At 43.8% G+C, this 23,115-nt stretch overlaps 1 protein-coding gene and 1 non-coding gene across 4 annotated transcripts in view; one reads left to right on the forward strand and one right to left on the reverse strand.

Moving 5' to 3' along the window:
• Positions 1-23,115, forward strand: part of Sil1 (SIL1 nucleotide exchange factor) — a 244,442-nt gene that overhangs the window by 147,347 nt on the left and 73,980 nt on the right. For all 3 annotated transcript variants that reach the window (XM_048442449.3, XM_048442448.3, XM_085699710.2), the window contains one exon: positions 14,755-14,875. In XM_048442449.3, coding sequence (XP_048298406.1) covers positions 14,755-14,875 — 121 coding nt within the window. The remainder of the gene's footprint in view (positions 1-14,754; positions 14,876-23,115) is intronic.
• On the reverse strand, positions 15,144-15,443 carry LOC148120025 (signal recognition particle RNA). Its single transcript, XR_015734791.1, has one exon.

Below are 23,115 nucleotides of genomic sequence, written 5' to 3' on the forward strand. Positions count from 1 at the left end.
TCTCACGTAGATTCTTTTCATGTTACCCAGTAGTCTAGTCGCTTTTTTGCTGTCAAGATATTCTAGGTTCATCTTGTCTATTTCATCCTTCTTCTCTAAGAATCTTTGATTTCCTAATAAGAAATGATACTTTAAAGAGTAAAATTTAGCCATCAGGATAGCCAGGTTGGTCATAATTTGTAAGTTTGTCTTTTGCTAGGTGCTAGTAAAATCATAAGACATACTTGGTACATTTAAATGGACTTCCTACTTACATTCAGGACTATAGGATCTTTATTTAACTTCTTTGATGTTGATTTCTTTTCTGACACACCAAGTCTTGATTATGAACACAGGAATTATACAATTAGAATATCTAATAATTACTCTGTTCTCTTATTCTACATAAAGAGTTTCAGAATGGCAGTACTACCTCCTCTGATAAGATTACTGAAAACAATTTGAAACCCCTTTGTGTGTGTGTCTGCGCATTCTCATTGTTCTCAAGCAGCTGTACTGAATTGAAATTGTCAGTGTGTGTTTATGAACTTTCTTTTTAACCCTCATTTAGTCTCATTTCTACAAATAAGTGTAAGTAAAGCTCACTACCAGTTCTAGTGTAATAGTTCTAGTCCCTGATAAAGTCCTTAGGAGGGACTAGTTGAGGCAATGTTACCCGTGCTCTTGTGTGTGGTGTTTATACAGACGTGGCTTGCCGCGCATTTGGTTTCTTGAACCACTCCATCTCCTGCTGGCAATAGGTATTGCTGGTCAAACAAGCAAACAAAAATCACCCTTGACAACCTGGTTTTCTTTAGAAATAACTATTTTTTCTACCTAATACCCCCATTTTTTCCCCTTAAAAATCCAGTGATTTCCTAGAATTTGTCTTGTAGGGTGTTGTAGTAGGTATGTTTATGCTGTTTTAAATATTATTTTAGTAAAGTTTTCTCAAACCATAGGGAGGTTTTGTTGCTTGTTTTATGTGAAATGAGATTTCCTGAACTTTTGTAAAGAAACATGGCTTTAGGTATTCTCTTCTCCTATCTGGATTTTCTTTGTTTGTTGGATCTTCTTTGCCTGTCTTCACTGCTTGTGACTTTTTTACAGACCCTCCCCACGCACATTTGCTTTATATTTTTTTCCAATTTTACTCCTTTTTACTGATTTAATCTTGAGAGGGCATCTTCTGTTGTAATTCAGTTCTGGTTCTTATTTGACTCGTAGTACTTCTTTTCTGGCTTTTTGTTTTGTTTTTGGATTTTGGGTTTTTTTTTTAGTATCATTTATCATTTAAAAATATCTTTGTGAATGTCTATGGATTAGATGAACTATAAGTGGAGCCCCCTAAATCAAATGGATAAATAGTCATATTTAATGTTACCAGATACCCAAAAGCATTTTCCTAATTTTATCCTTACTGACAAGGAATTGCAGTGAGGCCCTGTATTGTATCTGTATTGCAAAAGCCTAAGGTCTGCATGCTTATGTACATACCTGGAGAGTAGCTTACATTTCTCTTTAAGGAACTGTGGAAGGTATGGGCCTTCTTACAAGAAACCATAATTGTACTGACATCTTCTTGAACTTTAGCAGAGGTGTGATACTTGAGAGGATAGTGAGGAGAATAGAAGAGTAAGAAAGGGGTGTCCTCAAAGCTGTCCTTGGGGTATGTCATGTGACTGCAGTATCAGGAAGTGTTGTACAATGAGGAAAAACTTACTTTTTAATAAGGATTAGGCCTCATGAACTCTCAGGTTTGTTTCCTAGAATGCTGGGGCGGGGTCACTGGAAAAATCTGACATCTTTTTGTAAGTTTGAAATGGGAGGGTGGAAGAGGGGGCCGTGGAGATGATTCCTGTGATGTGGCTGCTGCCCGGATTCTCGTAGGGACATGGAAGGGCGTAGATCACCAAACGGGACACCTGTGTAGGTCTGTGGTGTGAGACAGGCGGCTTGTCAGAGGTATGTGCTCCAGCAAGTTCTCCAGACCGCTGTCTGTGTGCCCACCGGCCTAGCATATCCAGGCCTCCAGGGCCATGCTTGGGTGGCACCTGCCAACACTATCCAGTGAGGAGCAGAAAGCCAAAGTTGGACAGCTGTTTTCTAATCTCTTTGGTTTGCTGTTACAAAACTCTCTGAAGCTCGTGACAGAGCCAAGCTTACTGGGAAGCATGAAACTTCTCCCCTGTTGCTGGCATTTGTTCTTATTTAAGTCCTCACCCCTGCTTTTATGTAAGCTATACTGCTGAATTTGACCTCTTCGATTTTTAGATAGGTTTGGTGACCTACAGGAGGCTGTAGTACTGTTTTCTGTGTTGGCTTGACTTGGCTTATCTGGTTTATTTGTTGCCTTTCTATTTCGGATACCCTGTAGCTTTCACTGTTATTGATTTTTTTTTTGTAGCCTTAATAAGGCAGTTTGGCATGGAAATTCTACAAAAATTATGTGCTCACCTCTACTCTATAGAACTTAAGCAGGTGTTTGTTGAGAACACACAGTTTGAGCATCTATCATGGCACTAGTCCCTGGCTCATAACTGAGAAAACGAACAAATCAAGCAAAAACAAAGTAAATGCCATATTGAGAGCTCTTTAATGTCAGCCCTAAGCATCTCTTATGTGTATTTTTTACTCCTTATGGTGAACTTTATTAACCCTGTCAAATTGATAGATACCATGATGCCTGCTGTGTAGATGAGTCAGAGCTTATCAGTACAGGATGATAGACTCCAACAGTTAGAGCTGTCAAGGGGTGGCGCAGGGTCTTCATGAGTGGTTCTTTTGCCGCCTAGGCTAAGCAATTGTTGGAATCATCTGTATGGCTCAAGCTGCAGCTCTGGCTGGTGAGCCAGCAGTAGAGATGAAAGGAACATGCCACTGTTGAGCAGGTTTCTCAGCACTCATGGTCCAAACTGTTGAGATAAGAGCAACAAACAGATTATCCCACACACTCTCATAGGTGAAGGACGGCTTAGTTACTGACACCATTTGTTCTTCAAAGTGCCTGCAATGGGAAGGGGCAAGGATTTGTGACCAGTTGTTTGGTGACTGTCTTCTCTACACTGTACCTGTTGTTTCACCTTCCTTTCCTCTTACTCTGGTGTCTACCCCAAGGCTGCAGCTGGGGGCGGGGGGTGCAGGGGCGGATGTCCTTATCCTTTGTGGGTAATCTAGAGGAAAATTTGACTCTAGGAATTTTTGTCCCTCTGGGTATCCTATGGTTCGCCTTACTTTGCACTGCTGAGAACATACAAGTGCAGGGACTGAGGGGCTTTTGTGGTAGGGAAAATACAGAGGTCACTAGTACTTGATGCTGTTTTGAAATAATTCCTAGAACCACGTTTGGCTGTGGAAGTAACGAGTGCTATAAAGAGAACAAACCGCGCCAATTATGGTGACAGGGTCCCTGGGAATTGATGTGGCAGAGAAAGGAAAGAGATTAAGAATTAAATCTCCATACCTTGACACTTTGGTCTTTTAACATTCTTATTAAATTGTGATTTCTCCTTTAGGAAAACAAATGAGGACAAAACACATGTTTAGGATGCAGGCTTCATGCTTTACATTTGATAATGAGCAGGTTTAGCACTCTTTGGTTCTCAGTCAACCTGTGTTCAAAGTGTCAATTAGCCAATAAATATCATGAGAAACAAGAGTCAGAAACAGTTGTGTCATACCTGCTAATGAGCTGCTAATGAAATTGTGCCTGGGCGGGAAAGACATGCACTCTGGAGTCCTCTGGAGTCTCCTCTAGAAAATGAGCCTGACACCCCTGATCCAGAGAAACAGGCACATTTAGCTCCTTCACTCCCAGTTCGTCAGTTTCCTATTTCTGCATTATGAAGTGAAGCTTCTGTATCATGCTTAATTTTAATTGTGGCAAAAATTTTTGAAACAGTCTTCATTTTACTGAGTAGCTTTGAAGTGAGTTTAAAGGGCTGATAGAATATAAGGTGTAGTCTTTCCCCAAATTTTCTTGGGTCTGTGTGTGAAGGGCCGCATCCACATGCCCCATTACAAGATGGTGCTGGCATCCGGTTTCACCGCCAGGTGAACGCACATGTGCTAGGTAACTTTCCACTGCTGTCCCCGCCTACTCCCGAGGCTTCACCTGGGCTAATTGGGCAGCGGACCAATCCAAGGGTGACACGTCCGAAGCAAGGACTGCTTCCTATATAAAGGAGGGGTTCCCTCATTTAGGGGTCCCCAGCCATGTTAGCTGATGCTCTTTCTCTCAGGACGCATTAAAGCTATTTCTGCAGAAGAATCCTAGTGTCCCGCGTGGTTCTTGCTGGCGAGACGATAGCGTGGGACATCTGTGGATGATTCCTTTTCCTTTTTCCTAATGTTTTTGTGTCTTTTCTCTCCTTACCCCAACTCTCTCCTCCCTCCCTCCCTCCCTCCCTAGCCTCCTCCCTTCCTCCCCCTTCAGTGAAGTCTGTAAAGATAAGGGAACAAGGAGTGAATGGGGACTGTATCTTACAGAGAGAGGTGGCAGTAGGTGGTGAACTTCCCAGAAACTAGATGCCCACCGTGAGTAAAAGCCTCAGGGGCTCCGCTGTACTTGCTAGTCTTACTGCCGTCTTGTAAAGTACAAAAGGGAAGAGAGATGAGAGGGTAGGCTAGGAGCTGGCTGGGGACCAAGTACAGACATGCATTGTGGGTAGGATGCCTTCTTCATCCTAGTCTCCTTTATTTCATCTCTGAAATTATTAAATGCAGGGCTGTGATATGCCCCAGGGGGCTAATGGGAAGACTTATTGCATGTTCTTAAAGTTCTGATGCTTTTGTGGGGATGCTGATGGGACAGAGGTAGAACTCCTACTTTTTCTGGTCCTTTTCACTGCTCAGTCTTTCATTTCATATCCATTCTCTGAGTTCAGCTCTGTCGTGTCTGAGAGGATGGTGATAACGTCCTGATGGCCTTTTGCTCCTTGAACTCTTCCAGTTTATAGGCTGAGGTCCCGGTGCTTCAAGCATGCTCAGACATTGCTTTCAGGAAAAGTGCTCTTTAGGTTTAGTTCTTGTGCCCTTATCTCTCCCATTTACTTACTAGACCTCAGGAACCAGACTGGATTTGTTTGTGTCCCTCCTGGTAGGTACCAACACGGGGGTCCAAAGCATACACAGTAGACCGTCATAGGAGGAGCGTCTAGAAAACATTAGCCTCTTGCCCAGGCCTCAGTAAATGTTCACTGACAGGCTAGCTGTAGAGAGAGGCTCACTGTTCACTTATGCTCAGTAGAGCCCTTGCCTGTTTCAGGCACTTCTATTGTAACAGGAAATCTCTTTTTGTTGTTGTTTTTTGTGGTGGTGGTGGCCACCGTGTGTGTGGTGTATCCATGTGTTTGTGGCTGAATATGCCCATGCATACCTATTTGGAGATCAATATTGGTAGTTCTTCTATTTCCCCCCGCCTCATTTTTTCAGACAGTCTCTCACTGAGTTTTTAGATTGGCTAGGCTTTGAGTCTCTAGGATCCTCCTGCCTCTGCCCCTTCCAGTAATAGGGTCACAGAAGCTAAACTCCATTCCCAGCGTTTTATGTAAGTGCTAGAATCAGGAGCTCATGTTTGCATAGCAGGCTCCTTACTCATGGAACCATTCCCCAGTCTCAAGAGAAAGTTTTCAAAGTGACTTCCATAGTGTTTGTCCTTGGAGATTATATTAGCTAGGGTTCTCTGCAGGAAAAGAACTGCTAAAAGGAGTGTGTGTGTGCGTGTGTGTGTGTATGTGGTGTGTGTGTGTACATACGTACGTGCATACATACATACGGATTCATTAAAGTGGCTTACAGGTTGTGGTTCAGCTAACCCAAAAATTACTGTCTCCTAACAGAAAGTCCACAGTCCACGAGGATGGATGTTTCAGCTGCTCTTCAGCATATATTGGAATCCTAAAGAAATAGGCTCTAATGCCAGTGAATCCAGAGCAAGGGCGAACAGGCACAGAGCAAAAGCTTCTTTCTTCCATGTCCTCTATATAGGCTGCCAGCAGAAGGTGTGGCCCCATTTAGGAAAGGTCTTCTGACCTCAGATGGTCCAGATTTAAGATAAAATCCCTCACAGGTCAAGCTGACAATCAAGCATAGCCATCTCAGGGAGGCTTGTTTTGGTGAATTCTGGTTGTCATAGCAATTGGAGACCAGCTGTCATCTGTCTGCCCTGGCACTGGGAACAGGACAGTGGTGTGGGGACAACAGAGATTTTTGGAGGTTCTTTCTGGGAGGATCATGAAAGCTGATGGGGGTAGCTCTCTGAGGGGCTTTCCTGCAGCCCAGAGAGCTCTGCACACACTTGGGAACAAGCCTCTTCCCAGAGAGCTCTTATAAGGCCCCACATGGAGTCTAGAGTCTGTGACTCAGAGTGAAAGATCAGTTTGGTGAAATCTTTTATTTTTCTCAGTTTGTCATTGTTTAGTTCTTTAAAAAAATGTGTCAGTATAACCACAACCCAGAATATCTCATTAAGTGTTTCACTTAAAAAAAAAGAAAGAAAGAAAAGTTTCTGTAATTTACTTAAAATTCACTTAAAAAATAACAGCATGCAGTTCAGGGTTGGGTGCCCTAGAGATGTGTGCACACACTTCTGTCACTTGTTCAGTTCAGCTTCTGCCTTGGAGACGAGATGCTCATCTGTGTGCAGCAGGGGCCTTGCCAGGCCTTGTTTGGGGTTTGAATAAAAAGGCAAAGGCAGGAGGAGAGAGCTGTGGTAGTCATGGCAACCAGGCCTGGGCTGGCTCAGGGCTGCCCAGCCCTAGTTAGGCAGGTGGCAGCCCGAGTGAAGCGTGTGGTGTGGCATATTCTTTCTGGCTGGTGTGGCAGAAGGAACTGGTGTTCTGGAGGCCTACTGTGTGTCCTGGAACTGAGCCTAAGCTGTGGGCCTGAGTAATTGATCCCTACCCTTCAGAAATTCAGCTTTTTAGTGGGGAGATGTTACTCTTATTAGATACCTGAAGAACTTTAAAAATTAATAGTAAAGTCTGTTTTATCTTTATTGATATTTACCTATTGGGGACTTTGAGGTTGCATTCCTGAAGTACCTTTTTCTTTTTCTGAACCCGTAATTGTTTCTCATTGGTTCCCTACAAAGAGTATAGCACATTAGGGAAAGGGGGGATGGTAAATTCTTTTTATTTGTTACATAAGAGTGCAAAGATTCAGAAAGATAAAGGAATTTGGCTGAATTCACCTGGCTACCAAAGACATACCTGCCTGAATATCAGAGTTTTAGGGCCCATAGTATGGTGTGTCTTGACTATAACTTACTTGTCACAGAGAAGTAGGTGGTCAGTTGTCTTTTTTAAATGCCTGATTTTTTTTTCACACACCAAGATGAAAAACACACAGCAAATGAATTCAACAACCTAACAATCTAACATTAAGTGATGCAACCAGTATCTGGAGGCAGGATGCACTCACTGACAGTGGGTAGCATATCAGGTTAAAAGTCTAATTGCCCAGTGCTTAGGGAGCCACCACGTCTGTACCTGCTGGTGGGGGAAGGGCAGAGAATGTTCCTGGAAAGTGAGTTCCTGAGAGAGACAGAAGCCTCAGTTGTGCTTAGCCAGGCCAACCATGGTCCCGGACACACAGCAGTCACCAAGGTCAGAGTCAGGCCAATGGTAGAGGACCCTGGTGGGAGAGGCAGGACTGAAACTGTCCCTGTTGCTAAAGTGTGTGGCCATGAGTTACGGTGGAGACTGTCTGTTGAGCTGCTTGGAGTCTGGGTTTGTCGGGCCCTTCAGAGGCCCACCTTGTCCTTGTTGACTTTTTGGTTCCTGCTTCTGACTGGGGCAGGCAATGGCTAAACCCAGTGCTCATTCTGATGTCAGCATGTTCTGATGTCAGCATGTTCTGATGTCAGCATGTTCTGATGTCAGGATGTTGAGTCCAGTGACTCCTTCTTTGTTTTCCTTTGTTGTTGTTGTGAGCGTTCACTATATGTGGCCAACAGGGACAGTCATTTGGCTGTAGGTCTCAGTGTCCAGGTACAACTAGAAATCCTGAAGTAGAGCACCCCTTAGCAGAATCCCACAGAATATACCTCACACCTCTTCCCTCCTGAAGCCACAAAACAGTGGAAGCATCTGCTACCAGGCAGGCACAAGAGCATCCATCTTAGCTGGTGCTATGTCTGCTGAGGCTGGGCAGCCAGGTGATGCCACAGCCTCATGGCCTAAAGAGGCCCCTGCGGTTTTGAGACCATGAGGGACGAATTTTAATCACTGGGCCCTAGGAGGAGCTAGGATAAATCCTGAGTCAGGCAACACTTGATAATGGGTGAAACGTATCTTTTCCAGCAGTGACAAATTGGTGTCTGTGGGCTGAATTCTATTTATAGCTGTGTTTTGTTTAGCTTTCCGATGTTCTAATTTGACTGCATTCTGAAAGGGCACTTTTCACAGGCCCTGCCGTTCCCTGTGTTCTAACAGATGGCCTCTCTCTTCTCTTCACCAGCCTTCCTTCATGGACAGTTGTTTCCTACCCCTGAGACCACCGTTCTTAATGGCTCTTCTCCTAGGTCCCTCTGCCCAGGTCCTCATGGTCAGGCATCCTGACTCTTTCCTCTCTTGTCCTTCCCAGAACTGCCTTCCTGGGACTGTTTCTATGTTCTAAGCTTAAAGACTGGCTTGGCCCTTAGACGTATTTGCTGTCATTGGATTGCATCTTATAAACTGGTTGTTTCTTAGAGATTAAAAGGACAGTATTCTTTATCTGAACAAATAAAAATTTTAAACAAATTTCCTGAGAGATAGTGTATAATTCTCCATGTCCTATGGATAGGGAGAATACAAGGGTAGTTTCTAAACTATAGTGTTCCATGAAGCAGAAAAACTTAAAAAAAAAATTCTGAGGACCAGAACCTACTTTTTATTTTGCTGAGTTAAAGACTTTAGCATACAAACCAACTACCATCTATCATCATCATTATCATATTTTAACACTAAAAAGAATCATTATTTTATTAGCTGCTCTTAACGTCAGTGTTTCAGGACCATTGGGATCAATTGCCACCATAAACAAAGCACCTCAAAGCTTGGTGGCTTAAAGCAACAGTAATTCCTTCTGTGTAGCTCTGACACTTAGAGCCAGTCACGGCTCACACACCCTTCATGTGCCCCCAGAGAAACAAAGGAAGCAGCCAGGATGTAGAGGAGTGATGGGACCCAGAAGGATTGGAAATGACAAAAATGAGCCAACTGTTACAGATGCAGTTAACAATGCCACTGAGGGTTGGGAAGAAATGACAACCCAAGAGATTTTGTATATAGCCACACAACATTGATAAATGTATTTACCATAAAGATATGGATGGATTGGCATTAAATTTTTGTTTATTGGATTTTATTGGTGTATGCGTGCACACATGTGGTGCACATGCCATGGTTCATTTATGGAGGTCAGAGGACAACTGTAGGAGTTGGAATTTTCTGGGTAAGCTAGCTCTTGAGACCATCCTTATTTGTGAGCTCTGGGTTTGATTGAGAGACCTCTTAAAGAATGAATTAGGAAGAGTCCTGATATTAACCTTGGACTTCCATACATGTGTACTCACACTTCTGTGAACATGCATATATGCATATACAAGCCACACACATATGTACATGAAGGAAAAAGAAGAATAAACCAAACCAAGCCCAATAATAACTCTAGAACAAGGAAACAACTGGATAGTGGTAACACTGGTAAGGTTGGAAAGGGGTCTTTAATTAGTTAACACTAATATTATTTGTTCTGTGACTATGTAAGATAATAACTTTGAGAAAGGGTGTTTGGAATATGTACTGTTTTTGCAATTTTTAAACCAAATTTAAAATTATCTCAAGTAAATTTCTACAGTTCAGCTTGACATGGCTGATTATGCCAGATCTTAGTACGACCCACCTGCAGCCTGCAGTTTGCATCTAGGGCTGGTGCCTGGGTCTCTCTTCTGCTTTGGACAGAAGTCTAGGAGTGACAAGCTTCCTCATGGTAATGATAGATAGCCAAGGGACAGAAGCCCTTGTTAGTGTCTTGTTAGCCAAAGCATCTCCTAAACTAAGTCCACTGGAAAGTACACTCTGCCCTAAGTTAGGAAGAAGTGCAGGGCCACGTGGTATAGAATAACAGGCAGAGAGGGAGAAAATGGTGAAACGTTGTGCTCCGCCACAGATGAGAAAAGCTGGAGTCATGTGCCTGGGTCCTGGTGATAGAGGCACTGACAGTCTCAGGAGGTAGAGCAAGGACTGCTTTCTGTAGAACTGCACTCTCTGTGGGCCCGGATACTGAGAGCTGGGATCTGCCTCCAGAGAGTCAGTGCTGGGTTAATAGCCCCTGGAGGCTTTGGGTTCCCAGTCTTCTGCCCTTGTCCTATCTTCGTCTAATCCCTCTTTCTTTTTCTGGCTGTCTTATTACTTCTCTGCTCTTTCCCAGCGCTTCCTTGCTTGGCTGGTTTGTTTGCTGTGTTTTTCCTCCTTTACAGAAGCTAAGAGATGCAGGTCAGATCACACTCCGACTTGGCGTTTTTCCCAGCAGGGTGGAGACATGTGAAATGTTGTATTTTCTGTTGCTCTGCGAGGGCTGCCACAACCGGTCTCATAGACTAAGTGAGTTAACCTGTGTTTTGAGTCAACGCTATTGTGCTTGTTCTTGCCCCCTGTGGTGGCTTGTGTGAAAAGAGCAATTTTGGAATTTTCTCCAAATAAAATAATTATTCACATAAGATCCTATTCTCTTCTACCCATTATGTCTATATATTCATGTTCTTTTTCTATCCCATTTCTAAGACCAAAACCAGAAAATTTACGATGTCACTATTGTTGTTATAAACATTAGTATTTTATTAGTAAAAATAGCTCTTCACATGACTAATTGATATGAATCTCTTTGCTTTAGTGAAAGCTCTCAGTCAAAAAAGATTTCTCTATATATATTAAAATATTTACTCAACAAATAATCATTGAGCATTCACTGTATACTGAGCCATGAGATAATCCCCAGGAAGAAAATGGTGAACATATAACCAGATAAACTTTAAATGGGTTGTGGTGCATGCCGTAATGTGGTTGTGGTGCATGCCGTAACGTGGTTGTGGTGCTCTGAAAGCTCTTGGGTGGACAGATCTGACCTGAGGAAGCAGGCTGCTGCTCAGGGCGGGACATGACCCTTAGTTCGAATGCAGATACCAGGCGGAGGCTGGCACTAGACAGAGCATTCCCGGCAGTGAGAGCAGAGGTGAAATGCCCTCTGACGGGGGACAGGTTCTTTCATGGGAAGAAGGGGTAGACAGGGCTGAAGAGGGGGGCACTGGTGGACCTCACAACTAGGGTAAAGATTTTCTCTTTTCTGCTAAGAACAATAGGAAACATCAATCCAGTTTGAAGCAGAGATTGTATTCATTAATTCTCTCTCTCTAACTCCCTGCCCCCCCCCCACTCTCTGTCCCTCTCACCCTCTCCTCTCCCTTTTCTTTTGTCTACACACACACACACACACACACACACACACACACACACACGAGTGGGGTGGGGCAGGCCTGTTGGAAAGTTATGGTAGTGTCCAGACCAAAAATATGGTGATAGTCTGGATAAAAGCAATAGTGGAAAAATGGAAGAAAGGATTTGTTTAATTCATAGGCTTTTTATTTTTTTTCCTTTTAAAGAATTTATATTAACCACGTGGTGGTGGTGCTCACCTTTAATCTTAACATTTGGCAGATGCAGATAGATCTCTGAGTTCAAGGACATCTACAGTGCAAGTTCCAGGACATCCAAGGCTATACAGAGAAACCCTGTCTTGAAAAAAATCAAAATAAATAAATAAGTAAACAAACAAATAATTTTATTAGATTTATCACCCAGGCATGATGGTGCACGTCTTTAACTCCCGCACTTAGGAGGCAGAGGCAGGCGAATCTCTCAGTTTGATACCAGCCTGGTCTTCATAGTGAGTTCCAGGACATTCAGAGCTACCTAGTGAGACCTGTCTCATAAAACTGAGTGGAGGAAGAGGGGAGAGGAGAGACAGATAGACAGACAGAGACATAGCAGAAAAATTGGACAAGTTTTGGAGATGACAAAGCAGATGTGTATATCAAAGGTGGTCTGAGTGCACAGCTGGACTGAGCTGTGTGCTATTTCATGAGTTTCCGATCTCTGTAATATGCACCTAGAAGGAACTATTCTGTTTGTGTTGCTAGTTTGAGGTCTCTCTGAGTGAAGCACCTTCTCTCCCTCGTTGTTCAGGGAGGATAAAATAAAGAATTACCTGTTAGGAATAGAAGCTGCGATTTCTCTGTTTTTGCCTGACCTTTTTCAGGAGCCGTCAGGCCATTAGGATTTTTGTTTGTTTTTAGTTTTTTCTTGTGACAGAGTCTCACTCTGCAACCTATACTGGCTTAGAATTCACTATGTAGCCTGGGCTAGCCTGGGACTTATGGTAATTCTCCTGCCTCTGCTTCACAAGTGTTGGCATCATAGGTATGTGCTTTCAACTCAGCTCATTAGCGTTATGTATCTGTTCCAAGAAGAGAAACCAGACCGTGTATAGAGCAGCAATGTGAGCCCACACCCCTCCCAGTGCTGTGGCCCAGCCTTCCCCATGACCTTCCTAGTGCTATGGTCCAGCCTGACCCGTGCACTGTGACGAAGCCTTTGCACACAGGCTTCTCATTTAGGACTCCCTTTTTCCCGGTGTGTATCCCAGCAATAGTATATTAGAAAGCTCTCCAATGAAGGATGTCCCCTGCTTTGACTTGAATACTCTTTTATCCTTCGAGCAGATCGTTAGATGTACCGCAGGTTCTGTGTATTTTAGCCAGAACTGCAGCCGCTCCAGATTGCAGCTCATTAGATGTACCACGGGTTCTGTGTATTTCAGCTAGGGCTGTAGCCGCTCTTCTTTGCAGTGGAGTGGCAGGACAGAAAGGACACATCTCAGTATGATGTTTCCTACTTCCGTGGTTGGAGGCAGAGTGGCTACGGTAACCCGAGAATCTGCCGTAGTCCTCTACCACTGAGAACCGTGAACCCTGCTCCCTCGGTGCTCCGTAGTCCCTGGGTTCCTGGGATCTTCCCGAGAGAGCTTGGGCTGTGTTTCTGTTTTTTGGTTTTTGGGTTTTTTTTTCCTTACAAAGAATTTTTTTAAGATTATCACTTTTTTTTAAAGGTCTTATTATGTAGTTCAGGGTGTCCTCACATTGAGTACTCAGGCTAGCCTCAAACTCAAAATCCTCCTGCTTCAGGCTCTGAGTATTGGGATTAGAGATACTACTACCATGCCTGTTTTCTATTTTGTGCTCCTGAATCAAACTCAGTGCCAATACTCAGGACCTTCCCTGGCAAAGAAAACAGACAAAGTCCAAGTGTCAGAATTAATCTCTTTTTTTGTTTTTGTTTTTAAAGAAAAATACTCATTCTTATGCCGTTATCTTCTGAATGCCAGGGTTAGAGGTCGGTGCCACCACTCCCAGTTTTAGAGGCATCATTTTTGCTTCAAATTTCCTGTCTCCAAAAAGCTCCTTCTATGAATCGTCAATCCTTCAGCCAGTGACAATAATCCTTGTGCTGGCATGCTGGATGTTTTGGTACCTGCCTGTAATCTCAGGATTTAGGAGATTCAGGCAAGAAGATCAAGAGTTCAAATTCAGCCTGGGCTACATAGTGAATTCTAGGCTAGATAGGTTACAGGGTAACAACATTATATATATATATATATAAAATCATTTTAAAATTATTTTATTTACATATAGAAAGTTTATTTTTGTATTTCTAGAAGCTACCATGGTGGTCTGGTATTTAATAGTTGCCTCATAAATGCATTTTCTCTGAATGATTGGATGAATGAGTATAATGTTCTATTTGTAGTACGTGATATTGGCATAGTCGCTTGTAAACTATCCCTGGGTACTTTGTGTATTGCATAACATAGTCCATCCTTTTACAACACTTGTTTCCCCAGCTAATGGATCTGTTCCTCTGAGATAAGTGGGCGTAGTTTTTCAGTTTCTCTTAGCTCTGCTGCCTGCCTCCTTGGCTACTATATCTATCTTTCTGCTTTTTTTTTTTTTATGTATGGTTTCTCCATGTAGCCCTGGAACTCCTTCTGTTGACCAGGCTGTCTTCAAACTCAGATCTGCCTGCCTCTGGCTCCAGAGTGCTGGGACTAAAGACACGTATCACTATACCCATCAGATCCCTTTTCCTTATTCATAAGTGTTATGAACCACATATTTTATGTACCCCCTGGGGAAATCCAAAAGGAAGAAATATAGTTCTTGTGATCAGGAAAAGAGATGAAAAAGAGCCCAGTTTTAAAAAGGAGGGTGATGAGCTACCGAGCTTGCTAGCATTCTGGGATGTCTTGGATGCTGTGGGACTTCCAAGGGAGGGGCAAGAAGGGTGTTACAGAAAAAGACAATAGTGTCAGCAATGTCTTGATGACGGTTGGGGAGTTAGCCGCCATTTGCCCACTGCATACAACAACAAAGCTTATTAGCCTTATTCCCAGAAGGTACAAAGTATTCTAATAAGCTGGTGTTGGTCTTAAGATTGCGGGTCCTTTTGACCACCTTACCTTAATGTCTTATAGATTCTGTTAGAGAATAGTGAAAAGAGTCTGTCTGAGTGAGTGTGTGATCAGGACACAGAGGGAGTTGGGTCAGAGAGGTAAACTGGACATGGTATTCTGATCTTCAGAAACTGCTCGGTCCTGTCGGTGTGTTAGCCAGCCCTCCATCCACTGTCCTGCCGAGTTTCCTGTATGCCATGTAACCTTTCTCTTTGTGACTTTCAGGTCAGGCTGTTCCTGCAGGATCCCATGTGCGATTGAATCTACAAACTGGAGCAAGAGAGGTGAAACTCCAACAAGAAGACAAATTCCAAAATAATTTAAAAGGATTAAAAAAAGGCAAAAGGTACTGTATTAGTCCTAGAGACTAGGAGGCTTAGTGATGACGTTGATTTGGAAATACTAGCAACGTTACCTAATTCATGACTGTGAATTTGTTCCTCTGTGTAGCCCTGGGTGTCCTGGGACTTGTTATGTAGACCAGGTTGGCCTTGAACTCAGCCCAGATCTTCTTGCCTCTGCCTCCCAAGGGCTGGGACTAAATGCATGCTCCATGATCAACTATGTGTGTTACAATTTTTTTTTCTTTTTTTCTTTTTCTTTTTTTTTTTTTTAAGAGACAGGGTCTCGCTATGTTGCCCAGGCTGGAGTGCAGTGGCTATTCACAGGCGCGATCCCATTACTGATCAGCACGGGAGTTTTGACCTGCTCCGTTTCCGACCTGGGCCGGTTCACCCCTCCTTAGGGAACCTGGTGGTCCCCCGCTCCCGGGAGGTCACCATATTGATGCCGAACTTAGTGCGGGCACCCGATCGGCATAGCGCACTACAGCCCAGAACTCCTGGACTCAAGCGATACTCCTGTCTCAGCCTCCCGAGTAGCTGGGACTACAGGCGTGCGCCACCGCGCCCAGCGTGTGTTACAGTTTTTATTTGAAATTTAACACTGTAGAATTTATGATTAAAATTGTCAGGGACATTTACTTCCACAATCTTTGAAAAGACATATCGTGCAAAGAAAATAGATGCTATAGGGGAATTCTTAACCTGTCTTTAAAGTGAAGCTGTTTCCCCAGTTCTTAAAGGGAACCCATTTGAATCCCAGCAATTAATGTGCTGATTACCGATGAGTCATCTATTCATTAAAACAAGCCTGTTAGGCCTTCTGCTTTTCGGTAATATTCCCTTGGTGAACAATAAAATTGCCTGTAGAAGTCTAATTCAGACTAACTTTCCTTTCGTTAGCAGGGTTAAAATAGGCTTTCCCATAGTGTGTGAGCGGAAGCTACCGCAGTCCCAGTGTTTGCAGGTTTCCTAACTTTTTAATAACCAGTTCGGGTGGTTTGATTTTAGAGAATTAACAGTTTCTTTTTTTCCTGTTAATTACCTCGAATTAACAAATTTTCCTTGCTTGGTATTTCCTGAAAGAGAGAAAGGGAAACTTAGGCCTGGGGTGGCCAGGATTAATACCCCTTAATATAATATATACCATTAACACAGGGACCAGACACTTAGGGTGCGCTTGTTGGGACTGCTGCCTGTCTAGGTATGGCCAATGATCCAGGTTGGTTCTTATTTTAATAGTTAGAAAACCCAAAAAGAACATTTAATGACTGTGGAAATTATGTGAAATTCACATGGCATTTCTTTACATGTCATCTATGGCTGCTTTCTTGTTATAGTGGTAGAGTTGAGACAGCATAAAGCTTAAAATATTAACTGGCTATCACTGTAGTTTGTGGACCCTATTCTGAAAATTATTTGGAATTAATCTTGATTAAATAGATTCTGTTCAGTTTTTTGATTATTACTAATTTAACAATTTTTTTTGATTTTTTTTTCAAGACAGGGTTTCTCTGTAGCTTTGGAGCCTGTCCTGGAACTAGCTCTTGTAGACCAGGCTGGCCTCAAACTCACAGAGATCCACCTGCCTCTGCCTCCCGAGCATTGGGATTAAAGGTGTGCGCCACCACCACCTGGCTTAACTTAACAAATTTTACAGTTATATGTAAACTAGAAAGGGATGTTAGAGACCCTCCCTCCCTCCCCCTTCCCTCCCTCCCTCTCTTCCTTTCTTTATTTATTTGAGACAGAGTTTCTCTGTGTAGCCTTGACTGTCCTGGAACTTGCTCTGTAGACAAGGTTGACCATGAACTCACAGAGATCCACCTGTCTCTAATCTCCCAAGTACTGGGATTTTGTCACCACTACCATGCTCTTTTTTTCTTTTTGTTTCATTTAAAAAAAAACTGTATCAAATGTGTGTTTGTATGTGTCAAATGTGTGTGGTGCCTGCAGAGGCCAGAAGAGGGTGTCATGTGTCTTAGGACTAGAGTCACAGGTGGTTGTGAGCCACCCGACGTGGGTGCTGGGAACTGAACTCAGGTCCTCTGTAAGAGCAGCATGCTCTCTTAATTGTTGAGCCATCTCTCCAGCTCCATGACCTTTCCTTTACTGACCTGACTAAAATACCATTAGCTGGTCCATGCCCCTGTTTAGTCCAGTGCCTCATAAACCCCACAAAGGAGCACGGGCAGATCTGGACAGCTTTTACAGTTAGGAGATTCTAATTTCCATTAAAATGGAGGCATTTCTCGTCATCACAGACTAGGAAAGTTCTTTCTTCTTCCCTATCTCTTCATATAGGCCTATACTTGTGGTGGCCCAAATCATACAATTATTTCTTTCTCACAGCCATATAAGAATAATCAGGTACTGTTGGACGACCCTGCTTACCTTTCCCACCTCCAGAAAGCATGTGTGTGCACATGCTTCAGTGTATCAATCAAGGCACATGGGACTCTTCGCTCACAGCTCGTCCAGTTCTTATTTTTTAATGAAAAAGCGAACTCCTCTTTGGCTTAAGAATATTGACCTAGGAACTTGGTTAACTGAGAGCTTCTGGTTTGTTGTTTTGCATCCTCCACCCTCCCGTCCCGACCGCAGGTCATCAGTAGGAGCACTCACTGCTTTGTCTTTGTTCCTCTTAGAGCAGGTCTTGACCCTTGCATGGGGTCACTTACCAGATATTCTGCATATCAGATGTTTACATTATGATTCATAACAGTAGCAAAATTACAATTATGAAGTAACAATGAAATAATTTTATGGTTGTGAAACATGAGGAACTGTCTTAAAGGGTCGCAGCATTAGGAAGGTTGAGAACCACTGTCCTAGAGCAAAAGCCTCTGTGTAGTCTGTAGAGACACCATAAGGAGAAACCTTGTTCCTACTTTTTCCTCTTTGCTTTTCCCGTGTGGACTGTTTCTGAGGGCTTTGCCCTAGAATGGGCCCCAGGGCATTCTAGACATTTCCCCTTCTCTCTCAGCTGTTGCAGCCTTGCTGGACAGAGCCTCAACCAGCCTCCTCTAGTTCTACTTCACAGCATCTTCCTGGCTGTGGAGCAGTGAGTGGCCTGGAACAGAGGCTTAAGAGCCAGCTTCCTGAAATGGGCAGTGTTTTGGTTATTTGATAGTGTGCTGTGGAGGACAAGCATGCCCCTTTCTATCAGGTTGTTCAGATGAGTCACTGAACTGGAGAGAGAGGGAGCCAAGCCTGTCCACTAGTCCTGCTGGTCATGTTGCTCCTTAGAGCCAGGATGCCTGTGGTCGCTAAGCCTGGGGCAGAGACTTCGGGCTATCTCAGAAGGTACTTTTGGCACTGCTGACTTCAAGAATATTTTTAGGCATAAAAGTTTTATTCTACGTCTTGTCATCTTCTTCATAGACAAGCATCTCTTTGCCCTGGAATCTTTTTTGAAACTTCCTCCTGTGTTAGAGGAGTAAAGGACAGACTCTGCTCCATCTGAGCTGTACTGTCCTGGATCAGGCACTTGCTGGGCTCCGATATGGTATAGCGGTGACTCTGCTCCATCTGAGCTGTACTGTCCTGGATCAGGCACTTGCTGGGCTGCGGTATGGTATAGCGGTGACTCTGCTCCATCTGAGCTGTACTGTCCTGGATCAGGCACTTGCTGAGCTGCAGTATGGTATAGCGGTGAAGAGATGAGCCAAGGCCAAGCTGTTTACCTGCTGTACTAGTTCATTTCACAGAGACCTACTGAAAGCCTGCGTGATTGGCACTGGGGAAACAGTGAGAAACAAAACAGACAAGTGGTCGCCTCCATGAGGTGAGTGGAGGCCATGTGGAGGTTGACAGGCAGAAAACCAAGAAAATAAACATATGAGTAAGATAATTACAAATTATAATAAGTTCTAGGGAAGAAATGAGCCAAGGTAATGAGTCTCTGCAGGAGACCATGTTAGATAGGATGAGTTGGGAAGGAAGACCTCATCAACATATTTGAGCTGAAAGCTAAAGAAAGAGAACTTAAATCCTACAAAGCATTCTGTTTGTAAGTGTGGGGGTTATATAGCATTTCAAGCAGATGGAACAAAAAGCAGAGCCCCAGGCTTTGTCAAGTTTGAGAAACAGAAAAATGACTCAGGTGGTTAGAGAGGAAGAGATGCTGGGAGACTGGCAGAGGTGAGGATGGAGTAGATGTGTGGGGTGGCACACAGTGTGTGGGGTGTTGAGGAACATTCTGAATGCTCTCAGTACACCTAAGTATAGTAGAAAGGACTAGAGCATTTTAGGCAAGAGAATGGCTTAGTATAGCTTAACAGAATAACCGTAGTGTCGGGATAAGAGATTGAAACAGCAAAACCCCCCAGGACACCATTTCAGTAGGACCAGACAGGACAGAGTGGTAACTAAGTCCAGGGCATCACAGTGCAGAGTGGGTGAATTTCGAGTTAGTTTGGAAGTACTGCCAAAGGACTTGCTGATGACTTAGGGTAGAGGCTGAGGAGTGGAGAAAATTTGGAATATGGCCTCTTTCTAGGGCTTGAGCCACTGAGTGCTTAGAGGTGCTATTTTTTGAAATAGAAAAGTTGCTGTTGGACTAGGTTTTTAGAGACAAGTATCATGAGTGATATTTTTTATTAACCGAGTGTAAAGTGTGTGTTAAACATCTGAAACTCACTTGGATGGGCCAGCTGGCTAGTTAATGCGCTTGCTGCCAAGTCTGATAACCTAGGTTTCATCCCTGGGACGTGGTGGAAGGAGAGAACCAGGACCGGCTCCTGCTGTTGTCCCCTAGCTGCTGCTGCATGCCGGGGACCACACCTGGCCCATAAGCAGATAAACATAGGTGGAGTTTGTTTTTGTTTGTTTTTGAGCAAACCGAGACCAAAGAGACATCAGTTAGTACACCAGTCAGTTTCCCTTTGCTGTGAGTACACACTAAAGAAATAACTTAAGGAATTACTTATTTGGGCTTAAAGTTTCAGGAGCATCAGACCATTATGATGGGGAGGACATGGCAGAGCAAAGCAGTTCACAGATCCAGGAAGATACAGCCCTTGGTTAGGACAGGGCCTCATGGTTTAATTGCCACGATGCCTTTACCGGTATACTTTACAGATAGGCTAAATCCCCTAGGTATCCCCCCCCCCATCTATTTTATATCCCGGCTACAGCCTTCCCTCACCCCCATCCTCCCTTCCCACCTTCCATCCCTCTGCTCTTCTCATCCCCTTCTTTTTTTCCCCCATCCAGGAAAGGGCAGGTCTCCTATGAGTATCAATAAAACATGGTATATCAAGCTGCAATAAGACTAAGCACCCCCCCTCCATGTATTAATGCTGGGTAAGGTGATCCAATATGAGAAGGGTCCCAAAAGCCAGTAAATGAGGTGAGACTGCCCCTCTTCCCATTGTTAGGAGTTCTATAAGAGAACTAAGTTACACAATTGTAACACATATACAGAATGCATAGGTCAGTCTTCCTGGTTATCAGTTCAGTCTCTGAGAGTCCCCATGAGCTCAGGTTAGTTGATTGTGTAAGCCTTCCCGTTGTGTCCTTGACTTCTTTGGCTCCTATAAGCCTTTTTCCTCCTCCACAGGATTTCTGAACTTTACCTAATGTTTGGCTGTAGGTCTCTGCATCTGCCTCCATCAGTGTGTTGGATGGCACCTCTCTGATGACTATTGCTGGTCACAGGAGACGGCCAGTTCAGGCTACTTACCCACTACTGCTAGGAGTCAAGCTGGGGTCTTCCTCATAGACTTCTAGGAGATCGTCCTGCTCCAGGCTTCTACCTGACCCCGAAATGTTCCCACCCACAGTCTCCCTCAGCACTCTGCCCCTCTGTTCCCCCCAACCTGATGAAATAAAGTTGAAAATTAATCATGAAAATCAAGATTAATCCTAGCAGGTAGTTGTATAAGATCCTGCTGTTTGAGGGGAGGGGTTTGAACTAAAGATAGTAGTATGGGCATCACTGTCAGATAAATATTTTAATGTCTCTCCTTAGAGATGGAAAAAGATTATTCAGGACTGTCTTATGAGCCATTCCAGCATCTAGGGTTTCGGGTAGGAGATGAGGGCTCATGGAGAGATGGAGGAGGAGTGATGAGCTGGGCAGTATAGTGACAGACCAGGAGACTTAGAGGAAGGGAGAGCTGTCAGATGCTGCTGATTGGTAGAGGAACATGAAGTTGGCGGGAATCCATTCGGTTTGATTATCAATCACTGGCAATTTTGATGAACAGTGTTAGACAACGATGGGGCTGGGAATTAGCTCAGTTGGTAGAGTGCTTGCCTAGTATATATGAAGTTGTAGGGCCATCTCAGGTACAACAGAAAAGCAGGAGAAATCAGGAAGATTAGAAGGTTGAGATCATACTCAGAGCTTCACAGAATGTTTGAGCCCAGCTTGAGATGTATGAGACCCTGCCCCCCCACACACACAAAAAACAAACAACAGAACAGTGTTAGCCGTACGGTAAGGACAGACTCTACATTAAAGCTAGTGCCAATGTAAACAGGAAAAAAATAATGAAAAACAAAACAGCCATTAAGAGGCAGAGACAGGATAGCTCCAAGGCCAGCTTTGAGGCCAACCTTTCCAGAGCTACATAATGAGGCACTGTATCTTTTATCTTGTTTTGACTGTCCTGGAACTTGCTACTTAGACCAGGTTGGCCTCTGTCTTTCATGTGTTGGGCAAAATTAGATGCAAGATAAAATGGCATTAGTCTTGCCAAGTCGAGGAGGAGGAAGAGAATCTGTTCCTCCTGCAGCTCCTGAATGGGAACAGGCAGTGGTATCCTCACATGCTTGGCAGTGGAGGGAGAGAATCTTATATCTCTCCTAGTGTGTGAGATTGTGCTGATCATTTGAATGAAACACACCTTTAAAGGGGGAGTCCATGCTGACCCACTAATTAGTGCTCCAGCAATGGGAGTGGTTAGCTATAATAAATTAGTTGAGGACTGAGGTTTAGTGAGAACAAGTATTTTCCTCAGAGCCCTAAAGACTTGTGATGGATCAAGCTGAATGAGGAGAGTCCTGAACATAGATCCTTCTAACCAGGGCTGAGACCTGTTGGAATTTGGAATAGAGCAAGAAGTAGCCGTTTCCCCTCCCTTTGACACGTCCTGTTCTCCCACTGCCTCCAGCAGTTGTGTGTGGCTGGCAGCTAGGCAGTGCAGTTCTGCAGCAGGTTCAGCTTCGTACATGCCTTCCACCCTGTTCTGCCAACAATGCCCAAGAGGAAGGTTGGCAGCATGAACTGCGCAGCAAAGGTGGGACCCAACACCGTTCATGAGGCTGTTGGCCAAGCCACTGCTGCCATGCTGGATGCAAGCTGAAAGGCTGAGGAAAAGAATACATTGTTAGAAAAGTGCAAATCGAAGAGAAGAGGGGAGCAGAGGGCAGGCAGGCTGAAGTGGTGACCAGCAAACTAGAGCTCCACCTGCAGAAAACGGAAAGATGGGACACGTGAGCCCCTCACAAGCAGAAGAGAAAGAAGCTGAGTCCGACTAACCATGCATGTCCGTCAGTGGTCCCGCCTCCTTTCTTGTACAATCCAGAGGAATATTTATCAACTATTTTGTAAATTTGAGTTTTTTAGTAGCTCTAGAAACATTTTGAAAAGGTGGGGAATCCCCCCTCATTTCATTTTTAAAGTGTGAATGATTTTTAGAGAGGTTAAATCCTTTGCTGGTTATTTATTTGTTCACTTTTGGTAAACCAGAAAATAGCAGGATTCTGGATCAGGGGAAACTGGGACTGTTTGGGGGTCACCAAATCATTCTTTAGAGGGGGCTACTTTTATTTCCTACAACACAAAGCGTATTAAACCACAGTTTGGAGTCTCAGTTGTGCATTTGTGTCTGGGGTATTTTTAGTTATGTTTGGGCTCATGTTTCTAGTAAAACCGTTTCCTTAAGACCTGCTCCTCCGTCCTTGCCTGTCAGAACTGTAATATCTCTGTCCCGACGGCAGTCCATTTTCCTAACAACTGTGATAATGTGCTGTGAATGATGGAACTTTTGTACTGTGCGTGACATAAAGTAGTGAGTCCATGGAATTGAGGATTATGAACATTTGACAGTTATGTGAGGTCTTAAGGAAAACTTGCCAAGTTTGAGGCTGGAACATCACTGGACTAAGTTCTAAGAGAAACAACACGTGACTTCAGAGTTTGGGTACATGAACACAATGTATGACTCTTCAGTTTGGGTGCCTGTGTTAAGAACTGAAATGTCTGTATACTCCTTCTCAACCAACAGAGGGAGAG

This window comes from Myodes glareolus, chromosome 13 (assembly GCF_982192425.1).
Source record: "Myodes glareolus chromosome 13, mMyoGla1.1, whole genome shotgun sequence".
Taxonomy (NCBI): Eukaryota; Metazoa; Chordata; class Mammalia; order Rodentia; family Cricetidae; genus Myodes; species Myodes glareolus.